This window comes from Ornithorhynchus anatinus, chromosome 11, assembly GCF_004115215.2.
Source record: "Ornithorhynchus anatinus isolate Pmale09 chromosome 11, mOrnAna1.pri.v4, whole genome shotgun sequence".
In the NCBI taxonomy this organism is placed as follows: Eukaryota; Metazoa; Chordata; class Mammalia; order Monotremata; family Ornithorhynchidae; genus Ornithorhynchus; species Ornithorhynchus anatinus.
Window position 1 is genome coordinate 47651592 of NC_041738.1, and position 20361 is coordinate 47671952.

General features: G+C 50.2%; 1 protein-coding gene across 4 annotated transcripts in view; it reads right to left on the reverse strand.

The window, feature by feature from the left end:
- ATP2C2 (ATPase secretory pathway Ca2+ transporting 2) overlaps positions 1-4392 on the reverse strand; it is an 86402-nt gene extending 82010 nt beyond the window's left edge. For all 4 annotated transcript variants that reach the window (XR_005660545.1, XR_003762850.1, XM_029075149.2 and 1 more), the window contains exon 1: positions 4266-4392. Coding sequence is in view for 2 of the 4 variants with exons in the window: in XM_029075149.2 (XP_028930982.1) it covers positions 4266-4364 (99 nt within the window). In the remaining 2 variants the exon portion in view is untranslated. The remainder of the gene's footprint in view (positions 1-4265) is intronic.
- Between the last annotated feature and the right edge of the window lie 15969 nt (positions 4393-20361).

Here is a 20361-nt window from a genome sequence, read left to right on the forward strand (position 1 = left end):
GGGCAGTCTTAAAATACATAAAAGTTTTGCAATTCTGCAGTTCACGAATTGGGCACTTTCTAATTTAGTAGACACAACAAGCAGGATAAAAGGACATTAATACTATCTCTAAGTGTCATACAATACGTTCCCACAACCGTTCCCTCAAAATGGTTAGGATTACAAGGCAAAGTCTGCACAATAGCCACATCATCCCAGCAATTCCCCAGCTATTAATAAAAATGTAATTTTATGAGCTAGAGCAAAGAACAACGTAGTATAGAAAAATGATGCAATAGAGTGAAGAATAATGAACCACATTAAGGATCTAGGGTGCTATTTCTTTTCCCTGCACATATTCCAATTCAGAAATGTTTAAAGAGCACGTTAATGAAACATCCTTACTTAGTGTTGCCTGCACTTACCACTTGAAAAACTGGCAAAAACTTTAAGATCTATAGAGCAAAAACGGCTCTGTATATTAACATTCTTTAAGCGGGCGAATGTTTATGCTAAGATATTCATATCGGATTACCCTGTATCTCGCCCAGCGCTTAGAACAGTGCTCTGCACGTAGTAAGCGCTTAACAAATACCAACATTATTATGATTTTCCCAATCAATAGTGTGGTCTAGTGGAAAGAGTACGGACCTGGGAGTCAGAGGACCTGGGTTCTACTCCCCGCTGCACCACGTAGGTGCCGGGTGACCCTGGGGAAGTCATTTACCTTTTCTGTGTCTCAATTCCCTAATCCCTAAAATGAGGATTCATATCTGTGAGCCCCACGGCACCTACCCTAGCACTTAGTATAGTGCTTGGCACATAGTAAACACTTAAATACTAAAATTATTATCATTAATAGTAATAGCTGTAGTTGCATTGTACTCTCCCAAGAGCTTACTATAGTGCTCTGCGCACAGTGACCACGCAATAAATACCACTGATTGATATATAAGCGAGTTCCTTAAGGTTTTCAAAGTCGTTCATTAAGCAAAATAAGAACGATGGCAGGGCACCTGTTTGGACGCCCACAAGGAAGGATTATTAATTTTGACTCGAAACAACTCTGCACAATTAATAATAATAATAATGTTGGTATTTGTTAAGCGCTTACTATGTGCAGAGCACTGTTCTAAGCGCTGGGGTAAACACAGGGGAATCAGGTCGTCCCACGTGGGGCTCACAGTCTTCATCCCCATTTTACAGATGAGGGAACTGAGGCCCAGAGAAGTTAAGTGACTTGCCCACAGTCACACAGCCGACACGTGGCAGAGCCGGGATTCGAACTCATGAGCCCTGACTCCAAAGCCCACGCTCTTTCCACTGCGCCACGCTGCTTCTGCGCACCGCACATGGGAACCGCCCCAAAGGGGCAGGGGTGGGGGTGGGAAGGGGGTGGAATGGCTTCATCCAGCTCTTTCCGGATTGGATTCCTTGTCTCATCCCAGGTTTCCAACAAAATCTCGCGACTTCCGAGCAGGACCTTGAGAAGCACAGCGTGGCTCGGTGGAAAGAGCCCGGGGATGGGAGTCAGAGGCCACCGGTTCGAATCCCAGCTCTGCCCCTTGTCAGCTGTGTGACTGTGGGCAAGTCACTTCACTTCTCGGTGCCTCAGTTCCCTCATCTGTAAAACGGGGATTAACCGTGAGCCTCACGTGGGACGACCTGATGATCCTGTATCTCCCCCAGCGCTTAGAAAAGTGCTCTGCACCTCGCAAGCGCTTAACAAATACCAACATTATTATTATTATTATTAGTTGATAGAGCACAGACCTGGGAGACGGAAAGACAGGGGATCTAATCCTGCCTCCACCACTTGTCTGCTGTGTGACCTTGGGCAAGTCACTTAATTTCTCTGGGTCTCAGTTACCTCATCTAGAAAATGGGAATTAAGACCGGGAACCCCAGGCGGGACATGGGCTGTGTCCATCCCGGTGATCTTGTATCTACTCAGTTCAGTTCGGTGCCTGGCACATGGGAAGCGCTTGAAAAATACCACAGAAAACAAAACGAGGAAGGGACCGAGAGGACGCCAGTAAGCTTTTGGCAATCTGCCTGTCACTTCCCGGGCCCATCCTGCTTGGCTCTCCCTCCTTTCCCGGCCCCCTTTTGGCCCCACGCTCCAAAGGAAGCGTCGGCACCGCTGAGTGTTGGAAAAGCTCCGGAGAAGTCGCCTTCCAGGATAAGAATTCTACAGAGTGGAGGCAGCTGTGGCTCCATGGAGAGAGCTCAGTCTTGGGAGTCCGAGGACGTGGGTTCTAATCCCCACCCTACCGTTTGTCAGCCGTGTGACTTTGGGCAAGTCACTTCACTGGGCCTCAGTCACCTCATCCTGAAAATGGGGATTAAGACTTTGAGCCCCACCTGGGACGACCCGATTACCTGATATCTCCCCCACGGCTTAGAACATCCCGACTCTGCCCCCTGTCAGCTGTGTGACTGTGGGCAAGTCACTTCACTTCTCCGCGCCTCAGTTCCCTCATCTGTAAAATGGGGGTGAAGACCGAGCCTCACGTGGGACAACCTCATTCGCCTGTATCTCCCCCAGCGCTTAGAACGGTGCTCTGCACGTAGTGAGCGCTTAGCAAATACCGACATTATTATTAACAGTGATTGGGACGTCGTAAGCGTTTAACAAACGCTTTCATTATTATGATTATTAGAGGTCTCCCGGCTCTCTGTAGCTCCATGCTTTCTCGAAACAAGGCTGAGAAAAGGCGGGGGACCGGTCTAAGGGTGGCCCGGGGGGTAGCATGGAGACGATTTTGATGACGACGAATGGCATTTGTTAAGCGCTCACTATGTCCCAAGCACTGTTCTAAGCGCTGGGGGGGGATACAGGGGATCAGACTGTCCCATGTGGGGCTCCCAGCCTTCATCCCCATTTTACAGATGAGGTGACCGAGGCCCGAGAAGTGAAGTGACTCGCCCAGAGTCACATATGTGACAAGCGGCAGAGCCGGGATACAAAGATCACCTGTTGCTGAGCTTTCCGCCCTCCCCGATACCGACGCGTCTGTGCCTGAACGATGCCGGGGAGGGATGGGGCTGGGGCTGCCGCTCCGGAGAAGCGGCGTGGCTTCGGGGAGAGAGCCCGGGCTGGGGAGTCAGAGGTCATGGGTTCTGATCCCGCCTCCGCCGCTTGTCAGCTGGATGACTCTGGGCAAGTCACTTCACTTCTCTGTGCCTCACTTCCCTCCTCTGGAAAATGGGGACGAAGACTGAGAGCCAGCCCCACGTGGGCCAACCTGCTTTCCCTGTAATAACAACGAGGGTGTTTAAGCGCTTACTATGGGCCAAGCGCTGTTCTGAATACAAGGTCATCAGGTTGTCCCTCGGGGGGCTCACGCTTTTAATCCCCATTTTGCAGACGAGGTCACTGAGGCACAGAGAAGTTGAGCGACTTGCCCAAAGTCACGCAGCGGACGGGTGGTGGAGCCGGGATTCGAACCCGTGTCCTCTGCCTCCCAAACCCGGGCTCTTTCCACTGAGCCGCGCTGCTTCTTGTAACCCCCCCCCCCCCCCAGCGCTCAGACCACGTAGTAAACGCTTAACAAATACCATCCTTAGGATCGGCGCTCAGAACAGTGCTTGGCACCTAGTCAGCGCTTAACAAATATCCCGCCTCCGCCCCTTGTCGGCTCTGTGACTGGGGGCAAGTACCTGTTGCCGACCTGTTCGTTCCAAGCGCTTGGTACGGGGCTCCGCACAGAGTAAGCGCTCAATAAATACTACTGAATGAACTTCACTCCTCCGTGCCTCAGTTCCCTCATCTGTAAAAGGGGCAATCAAGACTGTGAGCCTCACGGGGGACAACCTCATTCCCCTGGGTCTACCCCGGCGCTTAGAACGCTGCTCGGCACATAGTGAGCGCTTAACAGATGCCAACATTATTATTATCGCTATTACAATCTGCCGATCCCCTACCCACCCCAGCGCTTAGAACAGTGCTCTGCACAGAGTAAGCGCTCGACACCACGATCATCATCGTCTGGAAAATGGGGATTAAAGCCGTGAGCTCCACGTGGGACAACCTGATGATTCCCCCTCTCCACCCCAGCGCTTAGAACAGTGCTGGGCACCTAGGAAGCGCTCAACAGACACCATCGTTATCACTATCATCTGGAAGATGGGCATTCGGGCCGTGGGCCCCACGGGGGACAAGCTGAAGAGCGTGCAGCGACGCCAGCGCTCGGCGCAGCGCTCGGCACCGAGGGAGCGCTTTCACGGCCAGGAGCGGGCTGGTGCGGAGTAGTCGGCCGGGCGGCGGGCGGGCGAGGGCTTACCCGGCCTCGCGGCTCCCCGGTGTCGAGCGGCTGGTAGCGGGGCGGCAGGCGGCAGAGGGGCAGCTTGGCCAGGAGGTCGGGGAAGCGCCGGCCCACCATGGCTGCGGGTCGGAGGGACGGACGGACGGACGGAGGGAGCGAGGGAGGGAGGGAGGGAGGGACGGAGGACGGGCGGGCGGAGGCTCCCGCGGCTCCGGGCTGCGCGGGGACCCGGCGAGCGAGCGAGCGGCGAGGGGCGGGGCGAGGCCGGAGAAGGGAGGGGACGCCCGCCTCTCATTGGCTCACGCTACCCGGGCCCCGCCCCCTCGGCCGGGACACGCCCCCCCGGCCGGCTCCGCGCCCGCCTCTCATTGGCCCCCGCTCCCTGGGCCCCGCCCGGGACACGCCCCCTTCCCCGGGACACGCCCCCGGTGGCTCCGCGCCCGCCTCTCATTGGCCCCCGCTCCCTGGGCCCCGCCCGGGACACGCCCCCTTCCCCGGGACACGCCCCCGCCCGCCTCTCCTGGGCCCTCGTTCCCCGGACCCCGCGCTGGACACGCCCCCCTCCCCAGGACACGCCCCCGGTGGTTCCACGGCCGCCTCCCATTGGCCCTCGATACCCGGACCCCGCCCGGACCCCGCCCCCTTGCCCAGGCCACGCCTCCAGGCCCCGCTCCGCGCCCTCCTCTCATTGGCCCTCGTTCCCTGGACCCCGCCCTGGGCACACCCCCCTTCCCCAGGCCACGCCCCCTGGCCGTCCTCACGCCCGCCTCTCATTGGCTCCCGCTACCTGGGCCCCGCCCCCTCGGCCTGGCCCCTGCCCACCTCCGGGCGACCCGAGCGCGTGCACCTCTTCGCACCTCTTCTCCCGGCCGCCGCGCGCCCCCGCCGCCAGGGGGCGTCCCCTTCTGTGTGGGGCTCTTATTTAATCAAACGTCCAGGAGATGTTCCTCCCCTCGATTCTATTTATCGCTATTTTTCTCGTCCGTCCGTCTCCCCCGATTAGACCGTGAGCCCGTCAAAGGGCAGGGACCGTCTCTCTCTGTTGCCCATTTGTCCATTCCAAGCGCTTAGTCCAGTGCTGCGCACATAGTAAGCGCTCAATAAATACTATGGAATGAATGAATGAATGCCACGTACTGTTCTAAGTGCCGAGGGAGATACTAGGTAGTCCCACGTGGGGCTCACGGTCTTCATCCCCATTTTCCAGAGGAGGTAACTGAGGCCCAGAGAGGTGAAGTGACTTGCCCGAGGTCGCTCAGCAGACAACCGGCAGAACCTTGGGATTTCTGACTCCCGGGCCCGTCCTCTAGCCGCTAGGCCACGCTGCTTCTTGCGAGGCTGAGCCGGAACGGGGCCCGATAATAATGTTGGTATTTGTTAAGCGCTTACTACGTGCAGAGCACTGTTCTAAGCGCTGGGGGAGATACAGGGGAATGAGGCTGTCCCACGTGAGGCTCACAGTCTTCATCCCCATTTTCCAGATGAGGGAACTGAAGCACAGAGAAGTGAAGTGACTTGCCCACAGACACACAGCTGACAAGTGGCAGAGCCGGGATTCATTCATTCATTCGATAGTATTTATCGAGCGCTTACTATGTGCAGAGCACCGGACTAAGCGCTCGGAATGAACGAGTCGGCAACAGATAGAGACGGTCCCCGCCGTCCGACGGGCTCACGGTCTCATCGGGGGAGACGGGCGGACGAGAACGATGGCGATAGATAGAGTCGAGGGGAAGAACGTCTCATAAAAACCGATGGCGACTAAATAGAATCGAGGCGATGTACATTTCGTTAACAAAATAGATAGGGTAATGGAAATACATACAGTCGAGCGGACGAGTACAGGGCCGAGGGGATGGGAAGGGAGAGGGGGAGGAGCAGAGGGAGATGGGGGGAAAACAGGGTTAAGCTGCGGAGAGGTGAAGGGGGGGTGGTAGAGGGAGTAGAGGGAGAAGAAGAGCTCAGTCTGGGAAGGCCTCTTGGAGGAGGTGAGTTTTAAGTAGCGTTTTGAAGAGGGGAAGAGAATCAGTTTGGCGGAGGTGAGGAGGGAGGGCGTTCCGGGACCGCGGGAGGACGCGGCCCGGGGGTCGACGGCGGGACGGGCGAGACGGAGGGACGGCGAGGAGGTGGGCGGCGGAGGAGCGGAGCGTGCGGGGTGGGCGGTGGAAAGAGAGAAGGGAGGAGAGGTAGGAAGGGGCGAGGTGACGGAGAGCCTCGAAGCCTAGAGTGAGGAGTTTTTGTTTGGAGCGGAGGTCGATAGGCAACCCCTGGAGGTGTTTAAGAAGGGGAGTGACAGGCCCAGAGCGTTTCTGCGGGAAGATGAGCCGGGCAGCGGAGGGAAGAATAGATTCGAACCCATGACCTCCGACTCCAAAGCCCGGGCTCTTTCCACTGAGCCACGTTGCTTCTCTGCAATCCGAACCGGAGCTGCGGCCTGGGGCTGTTGGGTGGAAGGCGCCGGCCTGGTCTGGCCCCTGCCAGCCGCAACCAGGTGGCCGTGGGCCTGCGGCCCCGCTCCAGGAAGAGTCGCCCCGCGTGCCGCGGAGAGTGCCTTCCGCAGGGAACGTGTCTACTCCACTCGAATTATCTTTTTCTCCCCGGCATTTAGTACAATGAAGCGCTCGATAAATGCGTTTGGTCGACTCTGCGGCGGAGAGGGACGGGGAGGGACGCTTCCCCTCTGGAGCGGGCCCGGGAGAGCCAAGCACTGTCCCCACTGGTCCCACCGTGCCCCTCCTGAGCCGTGTGCCATGTCACTTCGGGTCACAGTCGTCGGGGCGCAACCGCCAGGCTGAGTCCCCGAGGACCATTTACACAATTTAAGTCCAATTGGAAATGGTGGCCGGGACCTCCGGGCCCGCAGAGCACTGAGACCCCAGGAAGAAAATACAGTCCAGCATTAATAATGATAATAATGTTGGTATTTGCTAAGCGCTTACGACGTGCAGAGCACTGTTCTAAGCGCTGCAGGGGAATGAGGTCGTCCCACGTGAGGCTCACAGTCTTCATCCCCATTTTACAGATGAGGGAACCGAGGCACAGAGAAGTGAAGTGACTTGCCCACAGTCACGCAGCTGACAAGGGGCAGAGTCGGGATGCGAACCCGTGACCTCCGACTCCCAAGCCCGGACTCTTGCCGCTGAGCCACGCTGCTTCTCTAGCATCAGTAACGGGCACACATTTCGTACCACCAAATCTAGCAGTGGAGATGAAAAATTCATTCCCCAAAACAAGCAGATCACTCATTTTCATTTAGCTGGAAAAGTTGCCGATTTATTTCAGAGTAGCCCGAAGCATATGGATAAATACAATAAGAAGACAACCTGATTTCTGCTCTCTTCGTCCCAGAGGTTTGATTCTTCAAAAGGCAAGAAACACTTGTAATCAAATATATTCTTGGAATTATTCGATAGTAAGTCATAATGTATAACACACACACACACACTCTTTCTCTCTTTCACCCATTCATTCACTCACTTCGGGGAACTCTTTAACTACAAGGTAACTTTACAGTGAGTGCTCTACCCGCCCGGATCTTTTATGTTTTGTGAGGTGCTTGGCAAGCTGAAGCTCTTAAATTAATAATACATTTAATTATAGAAAGGGGAGAGGACATGTTTTAAGGACATAGTAAAACAAAGCCTCATCTGCGTCCCAGCTGAGAACGGGGAGTCATTCGCAGAGGGCAGACGAGAATGGTGCCCTGCCATCAAGAAGGGAAGCTTCTTGAGTAAAAGCTCCATCCAGTAAAGGTGAAAACGGTGACAGGCGTAAATATCAAGCACGCCAATGCGGCTGGGAACGGCTTTTTCTTGCACGCACGGTTGGAAATGGACTCGCGATTAGCTCTTCAGTCACTCAACACACTCCATAGGTGAATTTCTCTACCCTTCGAATAAAGATAACTAGACATCGATATGTTTATCTATCTATGTTTGACTTAATGTACGTTTTAGAACGTTTGCCTCTCCTCTGAAGCATTCGGCCCACAAGGGAGCCGGTGTAACCACACTTTGGCACAGCTTCCCCTGCCTCCGGGAGCTTGTTTTAGGCTACTTTTGGCCACTTAAGTCACTTAACTTCTCTGTGCCTCAGTTACCTCATCTGTAAAATGGGGATTAAGACTGTGAGCCCCACGTGGGACAACACGATTCCCCTGTGTCTACCCCAGCGCTTAGAACAGTGCTCTGCACATAGTAAGCGCTTAACAAACACCAACATTATCACTTCTTGCTGCTGCTTGCCTTCGTTCCCAGTGGGAAAATGAAGACTATTGTTTATGAACTTGATTTGAAATTTGAAAATGTGGAAGAAAAACTGTTATTGTCTTTTCCTAGCATGTGCAAGGGCTCCGTTTGCTTTAGACAACACCTAAAATCAATTGAATTCTCTCCAGGCAACACAGAGCTAGGTCGCTAGTAGTTGACAGACGTAAGAACAACAATTAGGTCAAGCGATTTGGGAATGAGAGAAAAGAGCATATTCATATTCATAATAATGGTATTGGTGGTATTTGTTAAGCGCTTACTATGTGCAAAGCATGGTTCTAAGCGCTGGGGGGATACAAGGCGATCAGGTTGTCCCACGTGGGGCTCACAGTTTTAATCCCCATTTTTTACAGATGAGGTAACTGAGGCACAGAGAAGTGACTTGCCCAAAGTCACACAGCTGGCAAGCGGCGGACCTAGGATTCGAACTCATGACCTCTGACTCCCAAGCCCGGGCCCTTGCCACTGAGCCACGCTGCTTCACTTGATATTCATCAAGTGCTTGGATCAGTGGTTAAAAAGAAAACAGATTTAAAAGGTCACCCCTTTCACAAGGAATTCCTCGATGAATTTCTCCATCATCCCAGGTAGTCACTTCAGTACTCTGATGCACTTTGATTTCGTTGTTGCTGACATACTCTCCTGTTTGTTTGCATCCCTTTTCGCATCCTTTAAACAGTTGCATAGCTCTCGAATTTTATCTTTGTATCTTCCCCGTAAAACTGTAAGCGCCCTGAGAGTAGAGAAGCAGTGTGGCCTAGTGGACGGAGCTCGGGCCTGCGAATCACAGGACCTGGGTTCCAATCCCAGCTCCACCCCTTGTCTGCCGCGTGATCTTGGGTGACCTTGCCTGTCTACTTGTTTTGTTTCGTTGTCTCTCTCGCCCTTTCTAGACTGTGAGCCCATTGTCGGGTAGGGATTGCCTCTATTTGTGCCGAATTGTACTTTCCAAGCACTTAGTACAGTGCTCTGCACACGGTAAGCGCTCAGTAAATACGATTGAATGAATGAATCCCGGGCAAGTCACTTCCCTTCTCTGTGCCTCAGTCACCTCATCTGTAAAAGGGGAATTGAGACTGTGAGCCCCGTGTGGGGCAGGGACCGTGTCCAACCTGATTAACTTGTATCTACTTCAGTGTGGTTAGTACAGTGCCTGGCATATAGTACAGCACTAACAAATGCTATTAAAAATCATATTTAATACTCCTGTGTGATGCCTTAGCTCCTGGAATTCTGTAGAGCGAAGGTGCTCGATTAATATCCGTCGCTACAGATTCTGTTAACACGGCTATTAATGATGTTGGTATTTGTTAAGCGCTTACTACGTGCAGAGCACTGTTCTAAGCCCTGGGGAATCGGGTTGTCCCACGTGGGGCTTCCGGTCTTAATCCCCATTTTACAGATGAGGTAACTGAGGCGCAGAGAAGTGAAGTGACTTGCCCAGAGTCACACAGCTGACAAGTGGCAGAGCTGGGATTCGAACTCATGACCACTGACTCCAAAGCCCGGGCTCTTTCCACTGAACCACGCTGCTATTAGTGTTACGGGGGAGAAGACGTAGCCAAAAGCCCTGCTACACTGTAAGCTTGTTCATTCGTTCAATAGCATTTATTGAGCTCTTACTATGTGCAGAGCACTGTACTAAGCGCTTGGAATGGACAAATGGGTAACAGACAGGGACAGTCCCTGCCCTTTGACGGGCTCACGGTCTAATCGGGGGAGACGGACGGACGAGAACGATGGCAATAAATAGAATCGAGGGGATGAACATCTCATTAAAACAGTAGCAAATAAATAGAATCAAGGCGATGTACATTTCATTAAGGGAATGTGTTTACTGCTGCACTGTACTCCCAAACCCTCGGTAAAGTGCTCTGCACACGGTCAGCGCTCAATAAACACGATTGACTGACCGACTTTGGATTCATGAACTGCCCAATTCCTAGTGTCTCTCCAAAAGGAAACACGAGCGGTGGGGCCTCCCCCGCCGCCCGTCTCCCAGTCGCCTCACATTAGGAGCAGTGCGGTCTAGTGGATAGAGCACGGGCCTGGGAGTCACGAGGACCCGGTTCTAGTCCCAGGGCCGCCACGTGTCTGCTCCGTGACCCGGAGCGAGTGGCTTCACTTCTCCGGGTCTCAGTTACCTCATCGGTAAAATGGGGATTAATGCCGCGAGCCCCACGTGGGGACGGGGCCTGGGTCCAACCTGATTAGCTTGGAACTATCCCCGGCGCTTAGAAGAACGCTGGACACAGTGGATGCTTAAGAAATAACGTCGTTCTCATCCACCTTTCCGGTCCTGGAGGAGGGTGAGGAACGTTGGCTGGGCCAGGAGCGGCAGGCTTGCACGGGGCTTCGCGGTCAGAGCTGCGTGCGGGAGACGCGGCCGGGGGAGCCGAGCGGGATGGTATCTATTAAGCACTTCCTAGGTGCCAGGCGTGGTCCTGAGCACTGGGGAAGATACAAGCCAATCAGGCTGGACACAGGCCGTGGCCCACGCGGAGTTCACAGCATTAATTCCCATTCTAATAATAATGTTGGTATTTGTTAAGCTTTGACTATGTGCAGAGCACTGTTCTAAGCGCTGGGGTAGACACGGGGTAATGATAATAATAATGTTGGTATTTGTTAAGCGCTCACTATGTGCCGCGCACTGTTCTAAGCGCTGGGGTAGACACAGGGGAATCAGGTTGTCCCACGCGGGGCTCACAGTCTTCATCCCCGTTTTACAGATGAGGGAACTGAGGCACCGAGAAGTTAAGTGACTCGCCCGAAGTCACACAGCTGCCAAGTGGCAGAGCCGGGAGCCGAACCCATGACCTCTGACGCCAGAGCCCGTGCTCTTTCCACTGAGCCACGCCGCTTCTCTCACAGTTAATCCCCATTTTACAGAGGAGGTGACTGAGGCACAGAGAAGTTAAGTGACTCGCCCACAGTCACACAGCTGCCAAGTGGCAGCGCCGGGAGTCGAACCCATGACCTCTGACTCTGAAGCCCAGGCTCTTTCCCCTGAGCCACGCTGCTTCCCCTAAGGCAAAGAGAAGTTAAGTGACTTGCCCAAGGGCTCCGGTTCTTCCTTACTTTCCTCTCCCCTCCAGACTGGGAGCTCGACGTGGACGGGGAATGCGTCTACCAACTCTGTCGTATTGTTGAATTCTACTCTCTCGAGCGCCTAATAGAATGCACTGCAAATAGTAAGCGTTGAATAAATATCACCGATTGAAGAATGAAGATTGAAGAATGAGGCAAAATATTTTCTTCAGACGTTTCCCTAATCGCTAGACTTCAAATAATAATAATGATGTTGGTATTTGTTAAGCACCAACTGCGTGACTCGGTGGCAAGAGCCTGGGCTTGGGAATCAGAGGTGATGGGTTCGAATGCCGGCTCTGCCACTGTGACTGTGGGCAAGTCACTTCACTTTTCCGGGCCTCAGTTCCCTCCTCTGTAAAACGGGGATGAAGACTGTGAGCCTCACGTGGGCAACCTGATTACCCTGTGTCTACCCCAGCGCTTAGAACAGTGCTCTGCACATAGTAAGCGCTTAACAGACACCAACATTACTGTCCTAATCGCTCGGGTAGATACAGAGTAATCAGGTTGTCCCACATGAGGCTCACGCTCTTCATCCCCATTTTACAGATGAGGGAACTGAGGCACAGAGAAGTGACTTGCCCACAGTCACACAGCTGACAAGCGGCGGAGCCGGGATCCGAACCCACGACCTCTGTCTCTCAAGCCTGTGCTCTTTCCCACTGATCCACATCTGTTGTCACTACCGAGGGCTAAAGTGCACGGTCCAATTCCAATATATCCATCCCATCTGGAAATACCTGCTGGTTGTTTACATCATTACAGTGACACCCACATTTCTTTGTCCCCAGTTATCTGGTCCTCTCTATATCAGAAAGTTGCCTTATTGAATCAGGCATAAATTATCTACATCAATGCACGCTGTTGGGAGGCTCCGGGAGAATGTTGCAGGACCCGAAATGGTTACTAAAAACTTCACCCACGGGTTACAAGGCCGTTGTCTGGAGGCATCCCTGCGTACTCTCAGTTTCGCAGCCTGTCCGATATTCCAACCTGATTTCCTAGTTTTGGGGGCTTTAGAGTTACGGGTCGGTTACAAAACCCCCCTGTGCTGATTATTTTATGGCTTAACAAGGAATAGAAGGAGAAACCGGTGGGGGGGGGGAGGCTGGTGTGTGTGTAAACTGTTGTTTGTAAAAGAGAGACAGAGGGTAAGCGGAGGAGGGAAGAAGGGAGAGTTTAGGTACGCCTCACCTTTATTAATAATAATAATGAGTATTTGTTAAGCACCTACTATGTGCCAAGCACTGTTCCAAGCTCCCGTGTAGAGTCAAGTTAATCAGGTTGTCCCCCGTGGGGCTCACAGTCTTCATTCGATAGTAGTCATTGAGCGCTTACTATGTGCAGAGCACCGTACTAAGCGCTTGGCGCGTACAAATTGGTACAGTCTTGATCCCCAGTTGAAGATAAGCAACTGAGGCACAGAGAAATGAAGTGACTTCCCCAAGGTCACACAGCAGACAAGCGGCAGAGCCAGGTTTAGAACGCTATCCCTCTCAGTGGGCCAGGACCGGGGTGGGTGGCAACAGGAATGAGGGGCAGCGGAAATGGAAGCAATGATCCAAATAGAGCGTAGAGCCCCTTTAAAGGTCTTTCTGCCTTAAAGAGGCGTCTCTCCTGCCGTGTTTTCACTGCCACAGAGGACGGCAGCTTCCTACAGTGGGGTGGGGCAAGAAGATGAGGGAAGAGCAAGTTCACCCACATAGGGGAAACGAGAGGGGAGTGGGGGCGTGTTGTGATTTCCCCCTGGAGGGTGTAACCTTTGCAATTACACCCACCCAGAACACCTATGGTGACTAACAGTTCCAGGAAGAAAACAGACTAGCCCTGTCTCGCCCACATCCAGGGACAGGTTCAAATCCCACCGGCCCCTGGAGGAGCAACCTGTGGGAATGACAGATCTTCACCATTGACATAACCTAACAAGGTGACGGAGAACAGCCTTAAAATGAAATTACTCAAGGAACCCGGGCAGCGAATCTTCCAAAATAGGTCTAGTCCAGTTAATAGACAGGTGCGCAGCACTCCCTCCTCAACATGCCCGCCCAACCTGTTCCAGGAGAGCTTGTCAGCCTGTGTGAAATTTCAAAGAAAACTCAGCTAACAGGAAGACGTCCGCTCTCGTGTGGGCGGGTCATGTCTGGGAGGTTCCTTGTGTGTCTTGTGCCACAGGGTGCCAAAGCATGGTGGGTTAATTCATTCATTCAATAGTATTTAATGAGCGCTTACTATGTGCAGAGCACCGTACTGAGCGCTTGGAATGGACAATTCGGGAACAGATAGAGGCAATCCCTGCCCATCGACGGGCTTTCGGTCTTATCGGGGAAATGAGACCGCTGTCTCTCACTCAGTGTCTCTATAACCCAACTGGGACCCTTGCTGCCTCTGCTCTCTTGAAATGCCGAGGCTGATTTTACCGCAAGAGATATGATGATTTATATCCCTTCCACGGACAGTGCTAAATAGCAGAGATGATGCTAAATAGCAAAGATGACTCTTATGCCCTGCAGCTGTGCTCAACGTCAGGGAGCGAAAAGGGACTTCTGAATCTGCTATAACATAGGAGGTGTCGGCAACTGGGAAGGTGCGCGTGTGAGATTGCGTGTTTGGTGGCAAAAGGGGAAGAGGTGATGATTGAATGCATGTATCAAAATATATGTTTGAGTAAGGACCTTTATGTGTGTGGGTATTATATGCAAAATATATGTATCCCCCCTCTAGACTGTAGGCTCGTCGTGGGCAGGCAATGTAAGTGTCTGTAGTCTCCCGGTAGGAACTGCCAAGGAGCTCCTAGGTGGTAGCTATTCACCCATGGCTTTTGAGGCTTTGGATCTTCCCTATTCCCATAGCAGTCAAGAAGGTTCACATCAATTCACGAGGGCAGTTTCAGCCTTGAGAGTGAGCTATGCACTCCTGGGAGTTGTCTGAACTCTTTCGGGCCACTAGGTACCAATAAGCAAACTTAAGCAGTCTTTTTCTAGACGGTTCCCTCCCGAGCTAACGGCAAGCAACGGGTTTTTCAAGAGGCTTAACTTACACCCGGGCTGAAGCCAGGCACGGGGAGAATCTAATTTGGAAATGTTAGGAAGCAAATTCACATCTTCAAGTGAGTGAGTTGTACTAGAAAAGATCCCAGGAAACCCTCAGCAGCAAGCCCAGTTACTCCCAATTCAACACTGTAGGGACAACCCCCCTCCCCCGTTAATGGAAAATTCCCACAGAAGTATACCACTCGCATGCCTACAACCATTTCTTCCAACATAGCATTGTGTTCTATAAAAAGAGACCCATATTGTTGGCAAGCCTTTCCTAATTCCCCAACAGCATTCTGTCCATTACATGCAGTGGAAAAAAAAAAAAACATATCATGAGAGAATTGACCGTCTATTCAGCCTTCGTTCACATTAATCAGCCTCAAGTAGGGAGATTACACATTGCGAGAAAAGGAAAATGATATGCAGACCGGAAAATAATCAATATACTCATAAGTGGATTGATTATATCCACCCCAAGAGCATATTGATTTTACTCCTTTAGTTCCTAGAGGCTTCTTTCGTGCAGTCTCCTAGTTCAATATTCGACCCGTTTGATACGGACTCTAATAGTGCAGCAAAACTCTTTTTCAAAATTTACACATATGTTTGCACTACCTTTGTCATTGGTTTGCTCTGTGACCTTAGGCAAGATGCTTAACCTCTCCGGTCTCCATTTCCGTGTGGGACAGTGACACAGGGAAGCAGCGCGGCCTAAGGGATAGAGTACGGGCCTGGGAGTCGGAAGGGCCTGGGTTCTAATCCCGGCCCTGCCACTTATCTCCTGCGTGACCTTGGGCAAGTCACTTCTCTGGGCCCCAGTTACCTCATCTGCAAAATGGGGACGAAGATCGCGTGCCTCATGTGGCACATGGATCGTGTCCAACATTATTACCTTCTATCTACTCCAGTGCTTAGAACGGTGCCTGGCACATAGTAAGCACTTAACGTATACCGTAAAAAAAGCACTTTGGAAAAAAAAAAGAAAGGTGCTATACAAATTTGAGGCATTGTTTTCACATATGTACATACAGACATGTTTACTCATAATTACGGTACTAAGCATTCATCAGGTTCCAAACATATATCATATAGATATACACATATATTTGAAATGATGGCATTTTTTAAGCGCTTACTACGTGTCAAGTGCTGTTCTAAGTGCTGGGATAGATACCAGCTAATCAGGTTGGATACCATCACCGTACCACAGATGGGCCTAGTCAGCCCTGTTGTGCTGAGCTCAGTCGCAAAACTGGTGCGAGGGGGCAGAGCTGCCTACCTCCCCAGTGCCGCTTGCTGGCAAACACGCAGCCTTTCTTAGTTTATGCCATTTAGATTTCTCATACCTGGAGCGAAAATTATGGGTGATACATTTTTGTCTACTCTTCGCTCGGTGACGCCTCCCTAGAGAGGCACCACTGACTCCGCGAGTCCCACGGCAACCCTTCAGTTGGCAGAGTGCTCCAAATCAAATCTTCAAACTTTATCCACCCTTGTATCCACCCCAGCACTTGGTACAGTGCCTAGCTCATAGTAAGTGCTTAACAAATGCCATAATTATTATCCAGGGATGATCCATGTCTGCAGCCTTTTCCTTCTAAGGATCCTCCCCAGTAAAACTGTAAGCTCCCTGGGAGCAGGGAGCGAGAATTTTGCCTCACTGGCTTCTCTCAAATGCTTAGGAACAAGCTTCGCTCCCCATGGGTGCTCAGTAAATACTACCGATAGAAGGACTGTTACACGGGAGTTTCCGGGGAAGGCAATTCATCAGGCTACCTGTAGAAACCACCCCCTCATCAAGAAAGTACACAAGCGTGCTTTCTTGGCCGAAAGGCTCTCTCGGGCACATGCTTCGTCCCCTCCTCCCCGTGATTTCAATCAGCATCATTTCCGGAAAGCCCCTGGGAACACCCAGAAGGATTCTGGAGGTGAACCGGATCCCTTACGCTATTCTGAGGGGCCGTGCCCTTCGCCTCTGATGCATCCTGGAGTCCCTCGGCACCCTGAATTTGGCTCAGTTGAGTAGTACAGGACAAACTGCACTGTTGGTGGTGCCAAGGTGTGTCGAGGTGGGTTTGGAGAAGAGCTTCTCTCCTCACTTCCTCCTCTCTACCTCAGGATCGCTCAGTTCCTTCTGTGTGGGCCTCATCTTTGGGGGAGGGTTTGAGAGGGGGGAAAAGCAATCGCAGTAGTCAGCTGGGTCGAGCCCCAGATGACGAATAAAAGTAGGATCAGTACAGTGCTAAGCGCTTAGTACAGTGCTCTGCACACAGTAAGCGCTCGATAAATACAATTGAATAAAGGAACGAATGAAGGGCCTTTCACAATCATTCTGCAACCCAGCACACCTGCAGAGCAGAGTGGAAGTGTTCATCCAGGCTGGCTGGGAGTTGCCCCGATTGTGAAATCATTGACTGAAAGGTGCCTTGTGCAGGGCAAAGTTTGATCATTTACCTTCCCATTAATAAGCTAACAGGAAATCCAGGCCGCCTTCATTGTCCGGCTCTTTCTTTCCCCTGCATTGAATACGGTGGAGGGGAGAGGCCGGGAGTGGCAATCAGGACTAGTCCTGTAGTACACTGAAGTGCAATCCTCAAAGGGGGAGTAATAATAATAATAATGACATTGGTATTTATTAGTGCTCACTATGTACCAAGCATTGTACTAAGCTCTGGGGTAAGAGCTCACCTCCTTCAAGAGGCCTTCCCAGACTGAGCTTCCCCTTTTCCCTCTGCTCCCTCTCTGCTCCCCCCCCATCCTCTGCTCCCTCCCCCTTTCCCTCTTCACCTCCCCTCAGCTAAACCCCCTTTCCCTCTGCTCCTCCCCCTCTTCCTTCCCCTCAGCACTGTGCTCATTTGGATATATTTTTATTAACCTATTTATTTTGTTAATGAGGTGTCCATCCCGTTGATTCCATTTATCGTGATTATGTTGTCTTGTTTTTGTCCGTCTCCCCGGATTAGACTGTAAGCCCGTCATTGGGCAGGGATTGTCTCTATCTGTTGCCGAATTGTACATTCCAAGCGCTTAATGCAGTGCTCTGCACATAGTAAGCGCTCTGTAAATACTACCGAATGAATGAATGAATGAATGAATACAAGCAGATAGGGTTGGACACAGTCTCTGTTCCACATAGGCCTCACAGTCTCAATCCACATTTTACAGATGAGGTAACTGAGGCCCAGAAAAGTGAAGTGACTTGCCCAAGGTCACACAGCAGACAAGTGGCAGAGCCTGGATTAGAACCCGTGATCTTCTAACTCCCAGGCCCCGTGTCCTATCCATTACACCACGCTACTTCTCAAAAAAGCACTGAAGCAACAGTGTCCTCTTTAGAGGGCATGCACTGGTCAAGGAAAGGCTCTGAACCTCAGTTAGTTTTTAATAAATAAAGAAAAATCTAATTAAAAATCTCTCTGCACCTTCACTGAGCTGATATCAGTACATTCTTTGTTGGGTTTTTTTTTCCTTATAGAGCTGCCAATATTGTACTTTCATTTTTCCAAAAGTTTTCCAAGAGACCTCTTTTTTTAAGAAGAACATTTACTATGCACATGTTTCAGATCAGTGGACTTGGGGAGCCAGAGGGCTTAACGGGCAGCTGAACCACCCTTTCCATTCTTCAGAAGTAAAAATACTGCGAGTCAAAGAAAGATCCAGGCCAGAATGAACTACCCCATCTCTATCTCTTTCTCAACCCTCAGAATACAAACGGAACTAAATTTGTTTCTCGTGTTTATGACGCGTGTCATATTTATCAAATCTGTAACATCAAGGGTTCTGTAATACTTAAATCACTTTTTAAAAAAATAACATGCAACTTTTGTATACCTACCCAAAGCAGATTTGGGGGAGGAGAGGAAGCTATCTGAGCAGATCAACAGCCAAAAAATTCATAAAGGAAGGCAGGAATTTGCACACTAGATTCTAGATAGGTGAGTCTAAATCTAATATAAAGCAAATGTAGTTTTTCATTTCCTTTTATTCTTCCATTGTCCTGAAGCTAATTTAAATATGCATCCTCACAAACTTAATGTTTAAAAGTAATTAAGTGATACATTCTGCAAATTCTCATTTTATTGAATACAAATAACAAAGCCTGTAAATTTCCTAAGGGCAAGTAAAACTTGAAATACAGACCTCTGTAACATGAAACCTTTTGAAGCACCTATGTATTTAAGAAAGCGCTGTTTTATTTTAACATTTTCCAGAGTTTTCACTGTCATTACAGTTTCTTCCATCTAAAAATAAAACTGAAAGTCACCGTCACGTTCAGTCAGCATCATACATTTCAATATTAGTTAGCAGTACATCATCTGTAGATTTTTTTGTTATTTTTCTTGCACCGTGACTGGAAGTTTTAAGAAAATGATTAACAAAGCAGAATTGGAAAGCATAACTTCTTGCTCAGTACAATCACCATAAATGAACACCATAAAATGTACTGAACTGAAGAATCAGAAAAAGAAACATTAACTCTTTAGTAGAAATTTCAATTTCACTTTGTGTTCCAATAAAACTTTGACTGCATAGAATGGGAGGAGGGGAAAACTGGCATTATCAAAGTCAGAATTCCACCGAAAATGATGTCCATTGATCAGTATAGCAACTGAAAGTGCAATGTAACTTTCCAGAGAGACAGGGCAATATTCCTCCGCCTTCAGGAAAGTTTGTACTTTCCTGTCGATTCAATCATCTACCTCCAAGCGAAGGAAAATGGAATTAAGAGAAAAATAAAAGATGGCAGAGTAATAAAAGACACTACAAATACCCCCAAGTATACCCTCATTTGATATTTTTCAATTGCACAATTTTAGAAATTTTGTATGGCTAATTCAAACCATGGACATATCATCATCATCACCATCACCACCGGTGGTATTTATTGAGCAGATACTGTGTGTGCAGAGTGGTGTACTAAGTGCTTGGAAGAGTGTAATACTACACAGTTGCAACACCACGACATACTCCCTACCCACAATAAGCTTACAGTCTAGAGGGATAGATGAGGAAATATGCGTTCGCTCTTCATAAAATATATCAGATTTAATATAAGTGAATGCATAAAGGGATAATTTTAAAAAAGGCAATCTTAGGACCTAAGAATTCCAAATCCAACCCACTACCTCTTTTCAGCTTCCGATTTTTGCCCAAATGGGAAAGTATAAATTCTGGTTGCTGGACAATATATATCATCTTTTGAATCTGCAGGTAGAGGAAAAATGGTTATTTATACGTCAGGCTCTAATTTAGCAAGGTAAATTCACTTCGACTGATCTGAAAAAAAATTGCAAATATTCTACCTTTAATACTGCGTATGGAACCTTGAAAACTTACCGTGAACTTCTGAGAATCCTAACTTTCTTTGCAATAGAAAGAAACTCAAGGTAAAATTAGAAAAAGTGATATAGGATATTATCCTTCAACCAGATATTTATCACACCAAAATGTGAACCAATAAAATGTCAGAACAATTTTGAGAAGCAGAGTGGAAAAAACATGGGCCTGGGAGTCAAATGCCCTGGGCTGTAACTCCGGCTCTGCCACTGCTTGCTCTGTGACCTTTGCCAAGTGAATTAAGTCCTCTGTGCCTCAGTTTCCTCATCTGTAAAACAGATAGTAAATATCTGTCCTCTCTCTTGTGAGCCCCACACGGGTCAAGGATTGTCCCCAACCTGCTTATCCTGTATCTACCCCGTGCTAGTCTAGTACTTGGCA